Here is a 22296-nt window from a genome sequence, read left to right as displayed (position 1 = left end):
ATAAAGAAAGGTGAGACAACATACAAATAGCTAAGCACATACTATAGATAGATATAGATACATATATATCTATGTCTATATCTATCTATACACCCTATATATATATATATACACACACATATATATATATATACATATATATAATATATATACATATAGATAGATTTATGTCTGTGTGTATGTAGAGGTAGCTGTATATATGTGTGTGTATATATATACGTATATACATATATACATACACATACACATATTGTACCTATACTTATATACTTCCTGTCTAATCTTGGCAAAGCTGGTTAAATTCAATAAAATACACACGTACATATACAATATATACATTGTATATTCATTCACATGCATATATAGGCATATACACCTCTCATATCATGCCAAGATGTAAATGTACTATACACACATATACACATACATTTATATACAGTGCATCTGTATATAAGTATATGCACATATAATATACCTGTATGTTTAAATATATGTAGATATACACATGTGTGCATATACATGTGTATTATACACATGTATATGCATGCATATACATGGTTTTCTGTGTACACACATATGTGTACATGCATGCATAATCTAAGGAAGAATGAAGAATCCAGCCAAGATGTGATAAGGAACTGATTCTGATTGTGTGAATGGAAAGAGGAAGATGTCTATGAAAGTTTTCAAAGCAGAAATTACAAGATGTGACACAGTGAATACTTGGTGTGAATTAAAGTAAGGACTGGAGAATGGTGCTGACTTTGCAGGCGTTCATGACTGGGAGGGTGGTAGTACTCACCAGAGTGAAAGGAAAGTTTCAAAGGCATGAGGGACAATGAGTTGTAGCATGTAGGCTACCCAATTCAAGTTACCCAAGATTCCAGTAGAGATGATTGCCTATAATTATGAAGAGAGAAGAGAACAGGATATATAGATCTGGAAAAGATCTTCATAGAAATGTAGTGGATAACATGAGAGTTGACGAGATCATGTAGGAATGTCGTGTAAAACTAAAAGAAAAGAGATTCCTGAAAAGAGCCATGAGGGACAGCCATAGTTAGAGGGTGTGGTGTGGATGAAAATCTAATAAAAGAGAATGAGATAAAAAATCAGACAAAGAAGGGGAGGAGAAACAGGGAGCAGACAGGGGAGAAAGAACCAGGTAGCAGCAGTGCAACCAAAATAAAACAAAACAATTCCTTAGAGGTATGAGTATCCAGGATGAAGTTATGAATACAGTGGAGAGATCAAAAAGGATCTGGGTTGAGAACAAGTCATTCCATTTGGCAATTAAGGGATAAATGATAAATTTGGAAAGGATAATTTCAGTGGAATTATGAGATCAGAGGGTAGATGGTAGAGAATTAAGATGAGAGGAAAAAGGGTACAGACACAGTTTGTCAAGGGCCTTCTCATGAAGTAAAATCATGCAAAGGAGATGATAGCTTAGGGGATAAATAGATCAAGTGAAGGTTATTTTTTTCAGGATGAGATACACATGGTCAGGTTTGAAGGCAGCAGAAATGGAGCCAGCAGATGTAAAGTCTTACCTCACTGAAATGTGAGGACTCTGAGAGTAGAGATTGTTTATATCCTTCTTGTTTTGTAAGTCTATTACATACCACAGTGTGACATATAGTAGAAGCTTAATAAATGTTTAGCAACTGATGGTTTCATTGACTAATGAAATGCTAAGAGAGCAGATTAGGGGTACATATCTTTGAGCCGTAAGTCCAGGGATGTGAGGGAATTCTATGTGCTAAGGTTGAAGATGTAGATGGGATCCAGAATATTCATGGTCATGAAATGTAACCATAGTTTAAATATGTATGGAATTCAACTAATTAAGTTCAATTTTATAAAGTGAAGGGAATGCCTGGTATAATAAAGTATTAGGCAAAGATTCAGGAAGATCTACATTTCAATCCCACCCTTATGTACTGCCTGTTTAATCATATACATATGCATGCATTCATACATACATACACACCATTACACATACATTAGGATATATGCACTGACACACATATATAGGCATGTGCATATATCACACAAGCATATTTTACTGAAATATACTAATATATTCATATATGGGCATATCGGCACGTGTATGTATATGTGTATATAACATGCCTATATATACACACATATGTGCAGGTATATACACATATATACCTATAAGTATGTAGATATGTAGATATGTTATATATAAATACAAATTTATATATGCGTATATATTTGCACCAACAACCTTTATTAACTAGCTACAATGTGTCAATACTTGAGTTAGGTGCTAGAGATACAAATATAATAACGAAACTTACCCTGCCCTCAAAAACCTTAGATTCTACTATCTACAAGTTATGGATAGAGAGATAGCGAGATTATTAAGCATGAGACTAAATGCTAAATATTAAAAGATTAGAACAACAACAACCCATAAATATAGAGTAAAAATAAAGACAGAGCTTTTGAAACTTTTTGTTATAGAAGGGATGGTGTTTTTCTGTCTCCTTTATACCTGCGGAGTGGCAGGAGACCACCAAAAGGGAGGACTGGTCAAGAAGGTCTTACCTAACTAAGAGAAGAAAACTGGGAATATGGTAGAAGATAAAATAGGGAAAATTTGAATGAGAAATATCAGGGATTATTTTACATGTACTTTAAAAAAATATTGTCAGATGGCATTCATTAGTGACTTGTGAGTACATAACGAATCCTAATTTGTTGAACTTACATACCTTAATGCCTTTCAGAAGAGCACCCCTTGCCTGGTACTGTGTTCTTTCCAGGAGAGATCAGTTTCGTCAACATGCAGTTGAATCATACTGGTGTGTACCAGTGTGAAGCCACAAACGTACATGGCAAAATTCTTGCTACTGCCAATATCAATGTTTTAGGTAAGTGCTCCTCTACAACAGATTGCATGTATGGTCACGAAACTGCATGTAAAGAAAACTTTCACCAACAACAAATTCTTATTTGATTAATGAGCCCAGCTTGCATTTTAACAGCAGCAGCATATAAGGGTAAAAAGAAAAATACTCAACGCATATGACTCAGTTTTGTCCTCATTGTCCTTGGGCGTACAATGTCAACGAAAAACAGATGATTCCAAATATGTGTTCATTTAGATGATGATTCTGATTTAACAATTAAAAATAGAGGTTGCTCTCTTATATTAATTTCCTATTATATATTATGTTTATTATCTTCCATAAATGTTTTCTAAATTTTTAAAATATATGGAAGTAAATGACATAAGATATATGATTTTCAATTGTATTTTCACTTAGAAGACAAAACATTGAATTGGAATTCTGCTTTGATTTGTAGATATTTCTCCACTGATGCAAACTCCAGACAATGAAGAGTATGCTGCTGTTGCTGGTTACAGTGCTTTCTTATTTTGTGAGGTTTTTGCCTCACCTCCTGCAGTGATATCTTGGTGAGTCTGTTTGATTTTTCCTTAAAAGGGCACTATTTGGAGAGTATGGTACACTTACCATCTATCATGGTTGGACAATTGTAATATCCATATATGTCTATCTATGTCTATATCTATATCTATCTATGTATAGAAATGTATTTATCAACTCTGTATTAAACTTTAATGATGTTTTTACAATGTTTTATGATAAACTTAGGAATTGTAAAGAGGTTGGAAAGAGATCAGTTTTAGATTTGTTGCTGAGAGTTTGGGGCAAAGGTCAAAGGCTTTTTTTAGTCCTTTTCAACTATTTCAGTTCTTTTAAATTCCTATAACCCCTTAGGTTAGGACCCTAGCAACAAGATATTTGTCCATAGAACTAACTACACCAGAGTTTTGATGTGGAATTCAGGAAGCTTCATTTACCATTTCATTTCATGTGGGTTCCATTTAGTAGCCTGTAGCTATAAGTAAATATTTTTTAAAAGTGAAATAAATTTTTAAAAAATGATTTATTGAGCTCTTAATATAGGTCAACTTCTGCTGTGCTTTGGGAAGTTTATAATGTAATCAGAGAGGCAACTATTGTGACCATCCACCATTTATATAAACCAGAGATTAGAAAATAGAAATTAGCTCAGGTATGTCATCTGTTCTCTCTGGTCCTCAATCTTGTTATATTTTCAATGAAGTTATTGGAATAGATGATGTTAGAGGAGCAAAACAGCTTCAAAAGGCTATGATTCAATGATTAGCTAGAGTGAAATCAATGCAATTCATTTCAGCAAACGTTCATTAACCTGTACTATACTGAAGACACTGTACTAGCTGTTGAAATTAAAACAAAAGAAGATTAAAACATAAAAAGATTGCCACTCCCCTTAATAAAGTCAATTATGAGTGGGTTGATTTTTTAAATGTAAAATTGAGTCATTAATTCATTCATGATTTTAATGATCCATAGGCAAAAGCCATCAAAAGTTGAAAGACTTGAAGGTCCACATTACATTACACATGAAGATGGAACCTTAGAAATCAAAGAAACAACAAAAGAAGATGCTGGCCCTTACACTTGTTGGGTGAAGAGTCCTCGAGGAGAGGTGGCAGTTACTGCCTATCTGTCAATTAGAGGTATTTGGCGCTTTTGATTTCTTTCTAAGAAATTTCACGTATTTTTTTTTCATTTAGTTTTAATTTTCCCAAAGAAAACAATAGAATTTATATTACCAGTCCATTCCCTTTTCAGAAAATATTATTCAGGAAGAGACCAGATAACTGTAAATCATGTTGAATAATAAAGCATCATTTAGAATATGTTACAGATTTGTAGATGTTAAGTTGTTCTCAAGGGATGACAGAAAATGGGATTTTTGTATTCCACCTATGGCTTTGCTCTTTCCTGGTCATGTTATTTTAATTTTATACATTGTAAGTAACTGTTCTCCAGGGAAATATTAACATACAAATATCCTTCGAAAACTTCATGTAGGAAGTACTAGACTTCATTTTACAAAAGGGCTGTATGGCCTGTAGGATGGAGAGCTTTCCCACCTCCTCTCACTGAGCTGGTTATTGTCTCTCTCTCTCTCTCTCTCTCTCTCTCTCTCTCTCTCTCTCTCTCTCTCTCTCTCTCTCTCTCTCTGTCTCTCTGTCTCTCTGTCTCTCTGTCTCTCTCCCCCTCTCTCTCTCCCCCTCTCTCTCTTCCTCCTTATTGCGCAATATCACAAAGTTGAGTAGGAGCGACTTAGCCTTCTGATGACAGTGGTGCCATTTGAGTTAATCGACAGGAAGCAAATTGATTAGGGACTTGTTTACAGATCACAAATAAAAGTTCTGGGACTCTTCATACCACCACTTTTACTGTTGTTTGGGTTTAGAAATTGGTCAAAGAACCCTTTTCATACCAACACAAAAGCATTGAGAGCCCGTTGAGTAATGGAAGGAAGGGAAGGGATCCAAGACTGTACTTTCACAGAGTATGTGTGTTTCTTTGTGTGTATGTGAGTGTGTGTAAGTGCCTCTGGTGAAATTAGCTTCATATGCTAATCTTACTTTTTTTGCTTTTGCTTTTTAATATTTTATCACTTCTCATGGCCATTTTTATTGCTTTTTTCTGTTTTAAAACATCTGGAGTTTTAAAACTTCTCTATCAACTTAAAGCACAGTACACAGAGCACTAGACCGTGAGTCAGGAAATCCACCCTCAGACCCCATAGGACCCTTAGCAACTCACTTAATCTCTATTTACCACAGTTTTTTCAGCTGAACAATGGGAACCGTTACAGCATCTACCTCACAAGATTGTTGTGAGGATCAAATGAGATGATATTTGTAAAGCACTTATGCCTGACACATAGGAGTATATGTATGTATTTGTGCATTCATGTGTGTATGTATATGCATAGGTTCACATAGGCATATGTGTGTATAGGTATATACACATATGCACATATATCATATGTGTGTATTATGTGGATACACATATGTATATACGTGTGTTTGTATGTCTGTTTATGTGAATGGTGAGTATATGAAACACTCCAATGAATCTGTGATGTAATTTATTATGAAATCTCTGACTAATGATATAGATCATGACCCGTAAATGAATATTATTCCATGTGACTGTTGTCCATATCTTTCCATAAATTTCACTCAGGGAATCCCCCTAATGTGCTGGAAGTGACTTTTTCCTTTCTCCTATTATTGCAAGGATACCTATGGACTGCCTGCCTATATGGATCATGTGCCTCTCCATTGTTCTCAAATATTTATTTTTAAATATTTGGAAACTCTTATGTTATATACTTTAATGCCATGCAGCAACACTGCTAGAATATGGGTATTAAAAAGCTTTGCCTTTCTTTTTTTTTATTATTTAAATTTATTTATTTATTTTTAGTTTTCAACATTCATTTCCACAAAATTTTGAGTTCCAGTATTTCTCCTGATCTTTCCTGTCCTCCCCCCCACGCTGAGATGGCATTCAGTCTGCCTTCCTTTTGTCATCACCCACCTCTTATCCCCTTCTTCTTTCTTGCAGGGCAAGATAGATTTCTATAGCCCATTTCCTGTATATCTTATTTCTCAGTTGCATGTAAAATTTTTTTTAACCTTTGCTTTTAAAACTTGGAGTTTCAAATTCTCTCCCTTCTCCCCTCCCCACCCATTGAGAAGGCAAGCAATTCAATATAGGTTATTCATGTATAGTTATGCAAAACACCTTCATAATAGTCATACTGTAAAAGAACAACTGTATTTCCTTCCCTCATATCCTGCCCCCCAATTATTCTGTTTTCTCTTTTGAACTTGTCCCTTTTCAAAAGTGTTTACTTCTGACTACCCCCTCCCCCAATTTGCCCTCCCTTCTATCATCTCCCTCTCTTATTCCCTCCCCCCTACTTTTCTGTGGAGTAAGACACCCAATTGTGTGTGTATGCTATTCCCATCTTAAACCAAATCTAATGAGAGTAAGGTTCACAAATTCCTTCTAATCTCCCCCTTGATTGTAAAACCTTTTTCTTGACTCTTTTATGTGAGATTCACACCCCATCCTATCTCTCGCTTTCTCCTCCCAATATATTTCTCTCTCACCCCTTAATTTTATTTTTTTAGATAACATAAGTTCATATTAACTAACCCTATGCCCTCTATCCATCCATCCATCCATTCACCTATCTATCTTGCCCTCTATCCATCCATCCATTCATCTGTCTATCTATCTATCTATCTATCAATCTATCTAATCTATCTACCTCCACCAACTACCCGTATATTGAGAAGGTCTCATGAATTGCAAATATCATCTTTCCATGTAGCAATGCAGAGAGTTCAACTTTAATAAGTCTTTTATGGTTTCTCTTTCCTATCTATCTTTTCATGTTTCTCTTGATTCTTGTATTTGAAAGTATAATTTTCTATTCAACTCTGGTCTTTTCATCAAGCAAGAATGCTTGAAAGTCCTCTATTTCATTGAATGTTTATTTATTCCCCTGAAAGATTATACTCAGTTTTGCTGAATAGGTGATTCTTGTTTTTAATCTTAGTGCCTCTGACCTCCAAACTACCGTATTACAAGCCCTTTGATCACTTAATGTAGAAGCTGGTACATCTTGTGCTATCCTAATTGCATTTCTACCATACTCAAATTTTTTCTTTCTGGCTGCTTGTAATATTTTCTCTTTGACCTGACAATTCTGGAATTTGACTACAATATTCCCAGGAGTTTTCCTTTTAGAATCTCTTTCCAGAGGTGATCAGCAGATTCTTTCCATTTCCATTTTACCTTCTGGTTCTAGAATATCAGATATGTTTTCTTGATAACTCCTGGAAAGATCATGTCTATAAGCTCTTTTTGATCATGGCTTTCAGGTAGTCCAATAATTTTAACATTATTCCTCCTGCATCTATTTTCCAGCTCAGTGTTTTTTCCAATGAGATGTTTCACATTGTCTTCTATTGTTTTCATTCTTTTGGTTCTGTTCTATTATTTCTTGATTTCTCATAAAGACATTGGCTTTCATTTGCTCCATTCTAATTTTGAAGGAATTATTTTCTTCAATTTTAGACCTCCTTTTCCATTTGACCAATTCTGTTTTTTAAGGCAATCTGCTCATTGGTTTTTTGGACTGCTTTTGCCATTTATTTGCCATTTATTTTTTAAGGCATTATTTTCTTCAGTGTTTTGCAAGCTGTTGACTAAATTTTCATGATTTTCTTGTATCATTCTCATTTCTCTTCCTAAATATTCTTCTACTTCTGTCAATTGGTTTTCAAAAACCTTTTTGAGCTCCTCCATGGCCTGCAACCAATTCATATTCCTCTTGGAGGTTTTTGATTTAGGAGCTTTGACTCTGCTCTCCTCCGGTTGTATGCCCTGATCTTCTTTGTCATCAAAGTAAGATTTTGTAGTCTGAGTTCTTTTACAGTGTTTATTTATTTTTCCAGTCAAACACTTGACTTTCTAATTCTTTGTCAAGTTAGGACTCTGTTTCCAGTGGGGGTAGGGGTTAGGGTGGGTGCACTGCCCCAGGCTTCAGGGATTTTGCATTACCTGTGTGGCTTCAGGGATTTTGTATCATCTGTGTGCGCTGACTGAATGGGGACCTAGATAGGTAACTCAGTTCATCCTCTCCTATCTGTCTCCCCCTCCCTTCCTTGTCTTCTCCAAAGGAAAGTAAATTTGGATGGCCGAAAGATGCCCAGTTGACTTGGGTTTTACTGGCCAGATAGATTCCTCTCTTCTCCTCTCCCCTCTTCTCCCCTCCTCTCCCCTCCTCTTTCTCTCCCTTCTCATCCTCTCCCTTCCCCTCCTCTACTCTCCCCTTCCCTCCCCTCTCATCACCACCACTGATCCCTAAGGGCTCTTCTGGACCCTTCTGGCTTAAGAATGATTATCAATAATAACTGTTACTGTTTCCCTCCCAACCTGATATCTTTCTTTTTCTTTGCCTCATTAAAGGGGTCATGCCATGGGTACTTCTTAAACAGGCCTATTCAATGAATGGGCATTACCTCCCCCTAAGTGAGTACCTGCATAGACCTTGGCCTAAAGGGGCCAAGAGTTCCCAGTGCACCTTGGGTCATCTCCTATCATCCTGATGAATTTCTGGTCACCGGACTCAGATGGCTCTGGACCTGCACAGCTCTCCCTCACTCATAACAAAGGCAAGAGCAAGTCATGTCATCATTTCTCTGATGGTACTTTCTTCTTTGACAATGAAGGATGAATACAACAATCGGTTTTGTTATCCCCCACAGTCTGCAGGTCCAGAGCTCCAGAAGCAGCCTCTGCCACTGCTGGTGCTACTGTTGCTGCCTGGCCACCACCCCCACCTCCCTGGGGCTAGGGCCGGACCTGGCCAGCCCCAGTGCTCCTCTTTCACCCAAGTCCTACAGAATTTTCCCACTGACCCTCTTGGTACTTGTGGGTTGAGAAATCTGAAAACCACCACAAGTGTGACTCAGTCCCCTGAAGCCTGTTCTGGCAGGTCTGTTCATGCGTGACCCAAGTCAGACTGTGCTCTTCTCCCTGCCCAGTGTGAAAGACCCTTCCTGTCAACTTTCCAGGTTGTCTTGGGCTATGGATTTGTTGAACTCTACCATTCTGTGAGTTCTATACATCTAGAATTTGTTTAGAATCATTTCTTGCAGGTATTTGGAGGGCTTTGATGGAGAGCTCAGTCACTGCTTTCACTCTGCAGTCTTGTCTCTGCCTCCTGCCTTTCTTTTCTTGGGAAGCTTAGAGTCATTAATGGAGCTTTGTCAATTCTCAAAGGCCTTCTCACTCTTCCTGTTCACCTCCAAGTAGGCCAAGGTTTGATGTCCTTCCCTTATTTTAATTAATTTTAAATGTTTTCATTTCTATTGCTTCCTACTCTGATGATTGCAAACATATTGAAATCTCCCTGGAACTCTGAAAGACCCTAGCTAGGGTCTGTCACCCCATAATTATCCTCTATCTCTCCTTTTGTCAGTCTAACTGCTTAAAAAAACCCCTCCATTTGGTGTTTTATCTTTCTCCCTTATGACTCTAAATCCTTAATTGTTTGTCTTTAGTTCCATCACTCAATTGAAACTCCTCTCTCCAAAGTCACCAATGAACTTATAAAGTCCAATTCTAATGACCTTCTCTCAGTCATTATTCTCCTTGACCTTCCTGCTGAATTTAATTATCCTCTTCTGCTATATACTCTCTCCTTTTTCTTTTTGGGTCATTGCTTTCTCTGTCCCCTGTCCTATTAGAATGAGCCTTCACAATCTCATTGGCTGATTAGTCATCTATGTCTTATCCACTGCCTCTGGGTGTTGCCTAAGGCACTGTCCTTGGTTGTCTTTCTCTATATTCTCTTACTTGGTGACATCATCCACTCCTGTGGGTTCAATTATCATCTCTATGCAGATGACTCTAAGATTAATATATACAATCCTAGTTTCCCTCCTGAGATCCAGTCCCAAATCACCAACTATTTTAAACTTGATGTCTCAGAATCATCAAATATATAGCACATCCAAAGACAGTCATTATCCTTCCCCTCAAACATGTCCTTTCAAACTTCCCTATTACTGTGAAAGGTACCCCCAAATTCACAATGTTGGTGTTGTTCTTGACTCTTCATATTCACTCACCCCCACATAGAAAACCAATTGCCAGATCTATCATTTCTCTCCTATATGTTCCCTTCTATCTAAGTTCTCAGTCACCGTCTTCATTGAAACACTCATCACTCTTCTGAACTTCTGTGATAACCTCGTTTTTGGTCCCCCTACCTCAAACCTCCTCCCCTTCCAATATCTCTTCCCCCAAAGTTTCTAAGTGATTTTTTCTAAAGGACACAGGTGATCATTTGATCCATGTACACAACAAACCCTAGTGCTTCTTTTTTGCCTCTAGAATCATATATAAAATTGCCTTTGACATTTAAAGGTTTTCACACCTTAGCCCCTTACAATCTTCCCCATTTTCTTATACTTTATTCCCCTTTCACACTCTTTCTTCCAGCTTATTTACTGTTCCTCATAGATGGCACTCCATTTTCCATTTGTCTACCTTTCTACTCTGAGCCTGAATCCTAAGTATCCTTCAAGACTCAACTCAAGCAATACCTTCTTCATAAAGTCTTTCATACCCCACCACAATTCCCCAGTTGCCAGGTTATCACCTCCCAAAATGACCTCATTCATTTTTTACATATTTTGCATATATTCAGATGTGTAAATGTTGCCTCTCACATTAGAACATAAGCTCTTGAGGTAGCATTCATCTTTATTGGCATATCCCTAGTGCTGAGCAAAATGCTTGACAAAGAATAAGCACTTCACAAATCCTTGTTGATCAATTGAACTATATAGTCTACATACAGAAATACTGAATACTGATGAACAATCTCTATAGGGTTTCCACACAAAAGTGTTATAAACCAGGCATCAGTCATGTTTTATTAAATTGAGATTTCCTATGGTAGCCCGTTAGGCCATCCTCTTTTGAGTGGGTATAGATCATAAGGGTTCTGAAGCCTGACAAAATCCACACAATCTGTAGAAAATATTGGAGGACATCAACATCTACAGTGTAACCTTCTTCAACTTGAACACTGTGCTAGATTTCCCAAACCACAATGACATACACTTTTGATGAATGTGCATCTCATTTTGGGCCTCCTTGTAAGTTTATGATAGAGAGTGAATAGTATTTTGTCTTGTGCCTTTCTAAGAATTCTGAGTGGCTTTTGAATTGTGCGTAAAACATCTTTTTTGGAAAAGGCATTTTAAAACAGTTTTCAATCTATCAAATCAAATATGACAATCCTCACTATCAGCAAAATAAATATGCATAATATAACCTTTTATTTTTGACATGTTTCAGTTAATTATGGAAATGATAAAGGTGTAGTCTAGTGCTGAATATTTATTGTGAAAGCCTACTTGTCCCCTATTGGGATTATCACTGAAGATGCCACTTATGTGTATAGATACTTTATAACAATGGTATATTGATGGGGGAGTAGGTATATAAATTGGTTAGTGTTGATATATTTTTATCAGTTATCTTTTTTTGTGGGGATATAGAGTTGAGGATATTAAAACGTCTCAGGTCTGGTTTCATTTTTTTTAATGTATGTGGTATCTCTGAGTCCCTCAGGTACCTTGAGTATTGATCCCTCAGGGCTCTCAACCTTGTTTCTCCCCTATATCTATGCTGTATATACTTGGTCCAATCAGGACACTTTTCCTATCTTTCTTTTCTTTGATACTGTTTCTGTCTCTTATATATACTTATTTGAGTCATGTGGTTTGCATGTTTGGGGGTTTCACAATTGTTGATGGTAGCAATATTTGGTATTGTATTACAGATCTTTTCTAATTTTTTTTCCCCTTTTATTTGAAGTCTTCTTTCTTCTTTATCTTTAAATATCATAGGGATGAGTTTGCTTGGTTGAATCTCTTGCTAGTCATCCTCTAAAATGCCTTTTCTCTTCATTGTTTCTTTGTCTTCTGAGGAGATACTGCTCACAAGCATCCATCATCCATCTCTGTAAGATTTTACCACCAATTTATATTCCAAACCAATGTTCCTTTGGCTGACATCTCTCTTGCATTGGCAACTAAATCAAATATTTGTACACTAAAGCACTTTCTGTGTTCTTTTGGTCTTGTTGGGGAAATGGATTTAAAATGATTGCACTGCAGTATGAAATTATTATGATTTATGTTGCCATCATTCATGATGTTCATTTCCAGTTTTTCATGATTGACTACAGAACAGAGCTAAGTGGTAAGAATGGATGAAGTACTAGACTTAGGCCTCAGACACTCACTAGCTTTACAACCCAGGGCATATCCCTCAACTGTATTGTCTCATTCTCTCTCTCTTTGTCTCTCTCTCTGTCTCTCTCTGTCTCTCTGTCTCTGTCTCTGTCTCTGTCTCTCTCTCTCTCTCTCTGTCTATCTCTCTCTGTGTGTCTCTCTCTCTTTCTCCATGTATATATTTTCTCATTGTGGTTTGCTCTTAAGTTTTATAATTCTTATCTTTGCCCTGATAAATCTGACTGTAGAGAGATTAAAGATTCAGTGATGATTGCTACATAAATAAGAAGACTTCTTTTTCTTTCTAACAATAAATTTATATATATATATATGCATGTGTATGTATGTGTACACACATATATTTATATATACATCCATATATGTGTAGATATGCACACATATATGTATACATGCATGTATACATATACACGTATGTGTTTACACTCATACACACACATATATATACTTTAATTTTCCAATGTTATTGCTTCTTACAGTATCCAGTTCCTAACAATTCTTTTCTCAAATTAATCATGACTTAAGCACATGAGACTTCTACATAATCTACCCATCTCTGAACCTTCTTTTCCTTTATATTTCTGTATATTTCACACCGTCTTCTGTTTCCTCTATCTTTCTTCTGAAATCATCAAATATCTGAATGCATATGAATTTAATTTGTAGGGTCTTTCTTAGTTCTTCATAGAATATCACTACCTCTTCCTCTTAACTAACTGATGTGAGTGCATAAATTATAATTATTTTCATGGTGAGAATTTTTTACATACATCATCAGAAGTACAACATGAAAGGAAAGATATCCCTGTAATAATACTTCTTCTTGCTTTTGGAAATATGATAAAATCTTCTCTATATGTCTCTCCAAGGATCCCCTGGGAAGACCTCTTTACAGGTAGCTACTATTTCCATTTTTTTCTTTTGATTGGATGGACAGTAAGAAAGTAAAAATTTCACATGTTTTAGCTCTTCTGGCAGTATGTCTCCTAGGCCACTGGACAAAGATCTTGCATTTAGAGAATTATCCCTCAGATTCAAAAGTATAGATGGTCTAGAAACTGTCTTGGCACCATGCTCTTTTCAGGCCACTCATACACTGTAACTACAGAAGCAGAAGAGGACTTCATACTTCGCATATTTCTTTGTTTCTTGGATTGTCATGACCCAAAACTTCATCACCAGGTGATCAACCTATTGGTCATAAGCCAATACTTACCTCATCTGGCCCTCAGAAAACAGACACATTCTAATGCCGGAGTATATATTTTGTTGATACATCCTAGTGTCACCTCTACACCAAACTGAGATACTGGATCAGGGCTTTGTGAAACTTTGTGTGTGTATGTGTGTGCGTGTATGTGTGTGTGTGTGTGTGTCCATCTGTCTGTCTTGCGTGATGTCCTCCCCAAAGGAAATATTACTATTATGTGAGTATATGAATATCCATCTTCTGAGTTGGTGTTGACTACCAAGTTTCAAACTGGTTTTAAGTGCCATGGCTGACATATTGATAAAGAAATTGTGAGTGTGAACTTTGACTAGTTACTTAACTACTTAGTATCTCTCTGACATGATGCAAGGAATCATCTTACTCTAGAAATATCTTAAATGTTAAAATCACACTGAAGAAATGTATATATTAAAATATTCAAATGTTTGTGTGACACGTACTTAGGTATATGTGTATGCTATCTGTTCACCTGTCTATCTGTGTATGCACATACCTAGAGAGATACATGCATATGCATATTTATGTGTTATATATGTATGTATGTATGCAGGTGTGGATATAGCAGTTTAATGTATTAAATGCTAGACTTGGAGTCAAGAAAACTGGAATTCAAATCCTTCCTCGGATATTAGATGTATTACTCTGGCTAAGTCAATCTATTAGCCTCAACTCTTTCATTTATATGCCAGAGTAGTGACAGCACTTACCTCGCAGGGTTATTGTGAGTACGAGCATATGTAAAGCACTTTGTGAACCTTAAAATTCTATATGCATATTTTTTTTAATTATATACAGAGATAGAGAGATATAGTATCTGTATAAGCATAGCTTTGTGCACATATAGACATCATGAACCAAATTTTTGTTAACTATTTCAAACTAAAACAGACTTAGAGATGATATTTTTCATTTGGAATTTTGACTTTATATATTGACGTGGAAATGAGACATAAGATGTTAATGAATAGATGTATACATATTTGGTTGCATTTTTCTCTTTCAGTCTATTACATACACACACACACACACATGCAAATTCATGGGCATTCCTAACAATTAATTTTAGTAAATCTTTTATTTTTAATTATATTATATAGATATTATTTAGATTACAAAATATATAATCACATTGGAAATGCCAGATTGGTTAAACCCATTCCAATATCCAGTCAGTATCTAATAACCAATTTAGAAAATGTGAGAAGGCACCATGCCCTTTCTAATGTCATTCACATTAAGTTCCATCCTATCCCTGAAACTGTCTTATCATAAATGGCATTTTGTTTTTACTCCAAAACACTAACTTATGTTAAATTTTAATTAAATTACTGTTACCAGTTTTTTTAATTATAAATATAGCCTATCCATTTTTATTTTGACAGCTGTTCTCCAATATTGATCAACTTCACTGAAAGTAAAATTATAAATTATTTCCTTAAGTTGTTGATAGCATCCAGTTATTAAAGAATGGAAACACTTATCCATACATTTCCTCATTTGAATATCCATTTGGCTTTCATGTGTCCACATCTGGAAATCCAATGGAAAATTAGATGCCTTACCTACTTTACTATAAAGTTATAAAAGGGGGAATCATCCAATGATTAGCTAAAATTTTAATTTCATTTTGGTCTTTTGCCAGTTGTCTTCAGAACTTCAAGTCATCCATCCTTGCATGGGAAACCATTGACTTTCATTTTGTTTTTAGCCCAGTCTCTGATTTCATTAGAATATACAATACCAATTGAGAAAAGCCCTATCACTTCAATGATCCAAATTAGCACTCTTCTGCAATTTACAATCCTAGAGAACTGCCTGGTGTCCCGAATGGTTAAGTGACTTGACCAACATCACATGATCAGTTTCAGACAAAACTTTAGTACAGATATTCCTGACTCAAAGGCCTTTTCTCTGCTACTACCCAATTCTTCTCAGGAAGTTTATAACAACAAAAAATGAAGTCAAGAAAAATACCAGCAGCAAATCTAGCATATACACTTGCCATATTCATCTGACAATGGTGTCTTTAAAACTGAATTCAATTCTAAACAATGTCTCTGTGTGATTTAACAGATGCTACAAACCTTACCATTTCTCCCCTGAATCCTCACATCATCAAGTCACATTTGCTAGTTTTGCACTGTGAGACAGAGTGTGATTCACATTTGAAGCACAGTTTGAAGTTATCTTGGAAGAAAGATGAGGAAGCCCTTGAAGCTAATGGAACTGAAGATATCAGGTAATCAATGGGGATATATCCTCTATTAGATGGTAACTTACACAGAACATAAGAAACTTTATATTTTGGGGGAAGAGTTGAAAATTATATCTTTACTAAAAATCATGAAATAAATTCCTAAAATCTATCAATGATCTCTTTCCAAATCTTTGCAGATAGCACTAGTAAGCTTGTTTTTTTTTCTACCAAAATGTATATTCTCTTGTTTGTTTGTTTTTCTGCAGATTTCTGTATTAGACCTAGTCTGTTAACAATGAGAGTCTACATATTGCCCCTTATAAGTATCCTTTACTTAGGTATCTGAAAGTATAGATGAACATTTGTTAAGGGGCAAGAACAAGTAAAAGAACACTTGCCACCTTCCAAGCTCTGTAGATTAAACAAGAATATAAAAATATTTAAGAAATCCCAACAATTTTTAGTTTGAAGTAACACAGCTCAGCTCCTTTTCTGTTGTTGGGCATATATAGGAGGTTGCTTTGTCAATGTTAATGATTTCCTATTTGTTTGTCTGAACAATCTGACATGAGAAAAATATATTTTTGTGGAGCATGGATGTTTCAGAGATGCAGTAGAATGTATTGAAAGCAATATTTGACTTTTTCTGAAGAAATATTTTGAACACTGTCATTGAATGCAGAAGAGCTTTATTCAAATCGTATCTCTGTTTCCTAGAGACAACTAGGTGGCGCTGTGGATAAAGTATTTTCTTAGATTTTGGAACGCTTGAATTCAAATCTTGCCTTAGACACTTACTTGTGTTACCCTGGGCAATTCACATGACTTCTATCAGCCTCAATTTCCTTCTATAAAATGAGAATGCAGTAACCTGTCCTACACAAGGTTATTTTGAATACCAAATGAGTTAGTATACACAAAGTGTGCTGAAACCTTTAGCTAGATCTATAAAGGCTAGCAACTCTTCTCTTCCTCCTTTTTATTCTTGCTTTTCTCCATCCTCATCCTCACATTATCATCATGACCATCATCATCATGCTGAGGTCTAGGAAGATAGCGGACCTTTCCAAGTCTAATTGTTTCTGTTCAGTTATTTCAGTTATCTGATTATTTGTGACCTTACTTGGGGTTTTCTTTGCAAAGATACTAAAGTGGTTTGCCATTTCCTTTTGCAATTCATTTTATAGGTAAGGAAACTGAGGTAAGCAGGGTTAAGTGACTTGCACAGGGTCACATAGATAGTAAGTTTCTGAAGCCAAATTTGAACTCAGGTCTTCCTGACTCTAGGACTATGGATTTCTTGATTCCAGTCCTGAACTTTATCCACTGCACCATGTACCAGCCTAAATTTTCTCAAATATAAAATGTAGAGGCTAGACCAGAAGACCTCTGTTGCCCTTATGTATAGAAGGAAAATATTCCTATTATTTAGGCATATCCCTATTGGTACATAAGGAACAGGATGCATAAATGAAAGAATCCCAAGAAAAAATAACATAATGTACTTTTTAGGTGACATTTATACATGGAGAGGTACACATAACATTTCTTTGATGCTTTTGCGTGTTTTAATTAGAAAGGATTATAAAACCTGCCAACATTTTGCTGAAGAAATTATACATTTTTTCTCATAGTATCTAGTACTGTGAAACTATCATTATAATATAGCAAACATTTTGATCTCTGAGATAAAAAAATCAAAGGAATCACATATGTTTTAGGAATATATTAAGAGTCTTAGTTGGAGGCAGCATGATTGTGGAAAGAATTAAAATCAGTCTCTAATGCAATATGTCCAAAATCAAGCCCATCCTTTTTCCTATTATCAGTCTGATCCTCTTCCAAACTTCCCCATTTATTTGTGGGGCACCACCATCCGGGCAGTCACCCATGTCCATGACTTCAGAGATATCTGAAGCTTCCCACTGCCTCCCACTACTCCATATCCTATCAATTTCTAAGTCTTGTTGAGAAAGCTTAGTGGGAGAGTGAATAGAGCGCTGAAGCTGGCATCAGAATGACCTACCTGTCATTGAATCTTGGCTCAGATACTAGCTATTACCCTGGGCAAGTTATTCAACTTCCCTTAGCCTCATTTTTCTCATTTTCAAAACAGAGATAACTCACTAAGTTGTTCCATGGATCAAATGAGCTATGTAAACCCTTTGCAAACCTTAAATTAGAGGAGAATCTCAAAATAATGGATAGAACTAGATTTGGAGCCATGAAAACCTGTGTTCTAGTCTTGTCACAGACATATACCAACTATGTGAACATGGGCTTGTCACTTATATTCCTGAAGGAGATCTCTATGACTCTAAGCTTCAGAGAAGATGATGACCTGAATTGACAGGTATAATCTCATATATGAGTTATTTATACTCATTAATTTATAGATCTAGTCCAATCACTATCACATATCAGCTATTATTGTAATTTTCCATACATCTCATCTCAAAAGTTTTGCTAGGTTATCTTCATTTCCTCAAGTTTCAGAGAATGTGGTAGACTCTTTGCCAAGCTATACCCTCTCTAATTGTGGCCATGAGGCAAACCCTTCTTGTATGAGAAAGGATATTGTCCCATTAATTGATCTTCTCTTTTGTATCTCCGTATTCTCCATCTTTCCCTTCCTTGTCTGCTTTTCCTCTAAAGTGTTAAGATATTTAAAATAACAGTATCACTTAAATTATCATCCTTTCTCATTTCCTTCCTTTGACAAGTTTATTTTTAAAAAAAGAGAGCAAACTTCTACTACCTCCTCTCCTTTATCATCCATCCATTCCTTAGCCTTCTAACTTCTTTTTCTCATCTACCATCAATACTGAAACTAATCTCTTCAAGGTTAATAATGAACACCTCATTTTCAAATCCATTAGCTTTTTCAAAGTCCTTCTTTGTTACAATGCAAAGTTGTTATCTTCTTAACTACTGCCTCTTTTTTGATCTGCCCCCTTCTTCTATGATACCAGTTTCCTTTAGCTCTCCTAACGTTGGCTATTCAACATTCACTTTCCCTGGTTACTTTTCTTCATTTTGGTCCCTGAGTGTTTTCCTCATCCAAGATAACTGTATTTTTCTTTCTTCTCTCTTCTCAACCTCCTCCAGTTCTCTCTATTTGATGGCTGTACTGCTTCTGTACAATTAAGACTCACATCCTAATCACTCACCTGTGGCTCCAAGAAGCTGTATCATGTGCAGTGGCCACATCTCAGTAAAACTGGCTTGGCAAATAGCGTTAAACCAGGTTGAGGGTAAACCAATAGACCTCAGTCCCATCAGTGAGTTAAAGGGATGTCTGCCCCATGCATATGAAAACTTCCTCCATCAGAATGGGTAGATGAGAACAATTTGTTCCAAAAACTGTGAAGGTGAATGAAGCAAATGCTGGGGCATGCCCAAAGATTAGTCAGACACTGAAGCCACATACGTTGTCCACTGCATTCCAAGGCATGCCAATCATCCTGACTTTTGTCTTGATATGGGAATTCCATGACTCAAAGAGAGTGAAGCTGATGACCTTGTGCAACTCTGCCTCACTTAAATCCAATTCTTGCTCAAATCGAGATATCATCCTGTGATGTCATGAGTACTCTTCAAAAATTAAAGATCAGCAATAAGCTTGAAATCCTTATTTCTAATCCTGAAGTTTTCTATTATTACAATGTTCTTATTTCAACTGCTTCAAAGAGATCTTCAAACCTCAAATTCAACGTGTATAAACCTAAACTTGTTATGGCTATCATTTTCACTCAAACACATTTCTCTTCTTAATTTCCTTATTGGTAGTTAGATAATGACTTTCCCAGTCATTCAGTCTTAAATCCTTGATTTCATCCTTGAGTATTTCCTTTTCTTGTCCCCAAATGTCCACTAAATTAGCAAGTCCTATTGAACCTTTCCCCAACTTATTTATTACATCTGCCTCATATTTTTCCCTTGCACCGGAAATACTCCAAACTCTAGTTCGCATTGTTCACTATCTGAATTATTGCAATAGCCACAAGCTGGTCTCCCAGTCTCACATCTGTCCCTTTTTCAATTCTGTTTTCTTCACATAACTCCCAAAATAATCACATAACTACTCTGTGGCAAAGTCTGCCTCCCATTGCTAGCTGAATAAAATGCAGTATCTACATTCATAGCCGTCCTCAATAAGGTTTCAGCCTACCTTTCTAGCCACATCTCAATGCTTTAATGGAACTGGATTGCTTATTTTTCTTTGCATTTCTCTTTTATTTCTCCATCTTTTTTCTGCATTATTCTCTTTCCTAGAGGAGAACCTTCAATGAAGAGCTTCCATGAAATCATGTCCAGAAAAGTATAGCATTTGTTTCTGGATATTTGTTTTTCTTTTCACATTTTCATAATTGCTCCTTTTTTTTTTAGCCGGATAATTATTGAAGGAGACAAGCTGACTATATCAAATGTCACTTTAGAGGATGAAGGATCATATTCCTGCTTTGCTAATACTACACTTGACAGTGCAAAGGCTACAACTCAAGTGACCATTCTTGGTAAGTCTTTCATTGTTTATTTATCATAAGAGGAAATATATTGCAATTTACCTCCTCCTTCCTAATTAAATTATTTTCTTAACCATTAGATCTAAAATGCTGGCTTATTGTGCTTGTTAAATTCTATTTCCTTTTTTTTCACTTTATGAAGTTAGCAGATGATTAAGTTTCTTACACCTGGGTGTTCAACTTTGTGCTTGTTGGAAGCAGAATGACATACTGGACTTGGGGTCAAAGGATCTGTGGAATTCAGATTGGGTGCTGGAAGAGCTTTAAGGAACATCTAATCCAACCCTTTCATTTTTCCATATAAGACCTATACAAGTTATGTGTCTCTTCTGATGTCATATAATGAGTAACCTTTCACAAAGATTATAGGATCCTAATCATATCATTGGAAGGGAACAAAACAGTCACGTAGACCAGCCTCTCATTTATGCAGAGGAACACACTGAGGTTCACAAGGTCATGCAGGTGATATATAGCAGATATACAAACCTAGCCTTATGACTCCAAATTCAGCACAGGCCTTTCGTGGTTAAGTTTGGCCCTCCTGCCCAGGAGGACAAAAGCAGTTGCAACCCTTTATTAGGTTTCTAAGCTATGAGCCAGAATGGGTTGGTTAAAATCTTGGCTCTTTAAGTTACTACTGTTGCTACATTATTTATTTAACCTACATAGACCTCAGTTTCCTTATCTGTAAAATGAGTGGTTGAACTAACTAGATAGCCTCTAAGGTCTATTGTAGTACTAAATTTGTCCTATGAATTCCTATATGATTTCCTACTTCACATTTACTCACATGCTCCCTTCCCAGATATAAAAAAGACATATGTGATTTCTTTTTCTCTGTGTAATTCCTGCCAAGCATACAAAGAGAAAAATACATAAAATCTCAGCTGCTACTCACTTACGTTAATTAACCTAATTCTTTTCTTATTTACTTTTTTCATTTAAAAACCAACCTAAGTTACCAGTGTCAGAATATGGAGATATTATTTCTAAATATCTGTTGAGATTCTGTATAACATAGGCATTTACAAACAAATGCATATATACACATTTGAATTATTTTAATCTTCATCTTTAATAACAGTACAATAAAATTATAAACGTACATATCATAGTTCTTCATAAGATTGTCCTACGATATGGGCTACATTGATTTATGGTTTTTTTCTAAGAAAACTTCAAGGATTAAAAAATATGCTTAATCTTTCCCCCCTCATAAAAATATGACGTTTCATGGCAAATTGGATGATATATTCTGAGGCAGCTCTCCTTTCAACTCTTTTCTGCAAGCCCATCCATCTTAGTTTCATTCTATTTTCTTTACATAAGAGTGAATAGATTTTACTGTTAGATGTGTACCATGTTCTGGTGGGTGTCTCTTCAGACTACATGGGCCTGTGCACACACAGTGTCTACAGAATTGGAGGTCGTGTGGGGCAGAGGAAAGACAATTTGTATTCAGAAGAGAAGTGCCTGAATCTGAGCACTGCTACTTACAGCCTGTATGACCTAGGGTACTTTTTGGAGCTTGAATTTGCTTTTTTCTACAATGAGGGCTTAAATGAATAACCACAAAGGTCAT

General features: G+C 36.0%; 1 protein-coding gene across 6 annotated transcripts in view; it reads left to right on the top strand.

The window, feature by feature from the left end:
• CHL1 (cell adhesion molecule L1 like) overlaps positions 1-22296 on the top strand; it is a 272185-nt gene that overhangs the window by 210476 nt on the left and 39413 nt on the right. For all 6 annotated transcript variants that reach the window (XM_072598646.1, XM_072598649.1, XM_072598645.1 and 3 more), the window contains 5 exons: positions 2760-2903; positions 3340-3451; positions 4398-4564; positions 16062-16227; positions 20575-20702. In XM_072598646.1, the coding sequence (XP_072454747.1) occupies positions 2760-2903; positions 3340-3451; positions 4398-4564; positions 16062-16227; positions 20575-20702 (717 nt within the window). The remainder of the gene's footprint in view (positions 1-2759; positions 2904-3339; positions 3452-4397; positions 4565-16061; positions 16228-20574; positions 20703-22296) is intronic.

This window comes from Notamacropus eugenii, chromosome 3, assembly GCF_028372415.1.
Source record: "Notamacropus eugenii isolate mMacEug1 chromosome 3, mMacEug1.pri_v2, whole genome shotgun sequence".
Taxonomy (NCBI): domain Eukaryota; kingdom Metazoa; phylum Chordata; class Mammalia; order Diprotodontia; family Macropodidae; genus Notamacropus; species Notamacropus eugenii.
Note: the sequence above shows the minus strand (reverse complement) of the source record. Positions and strands in the feature narration are given on the sequence as shown.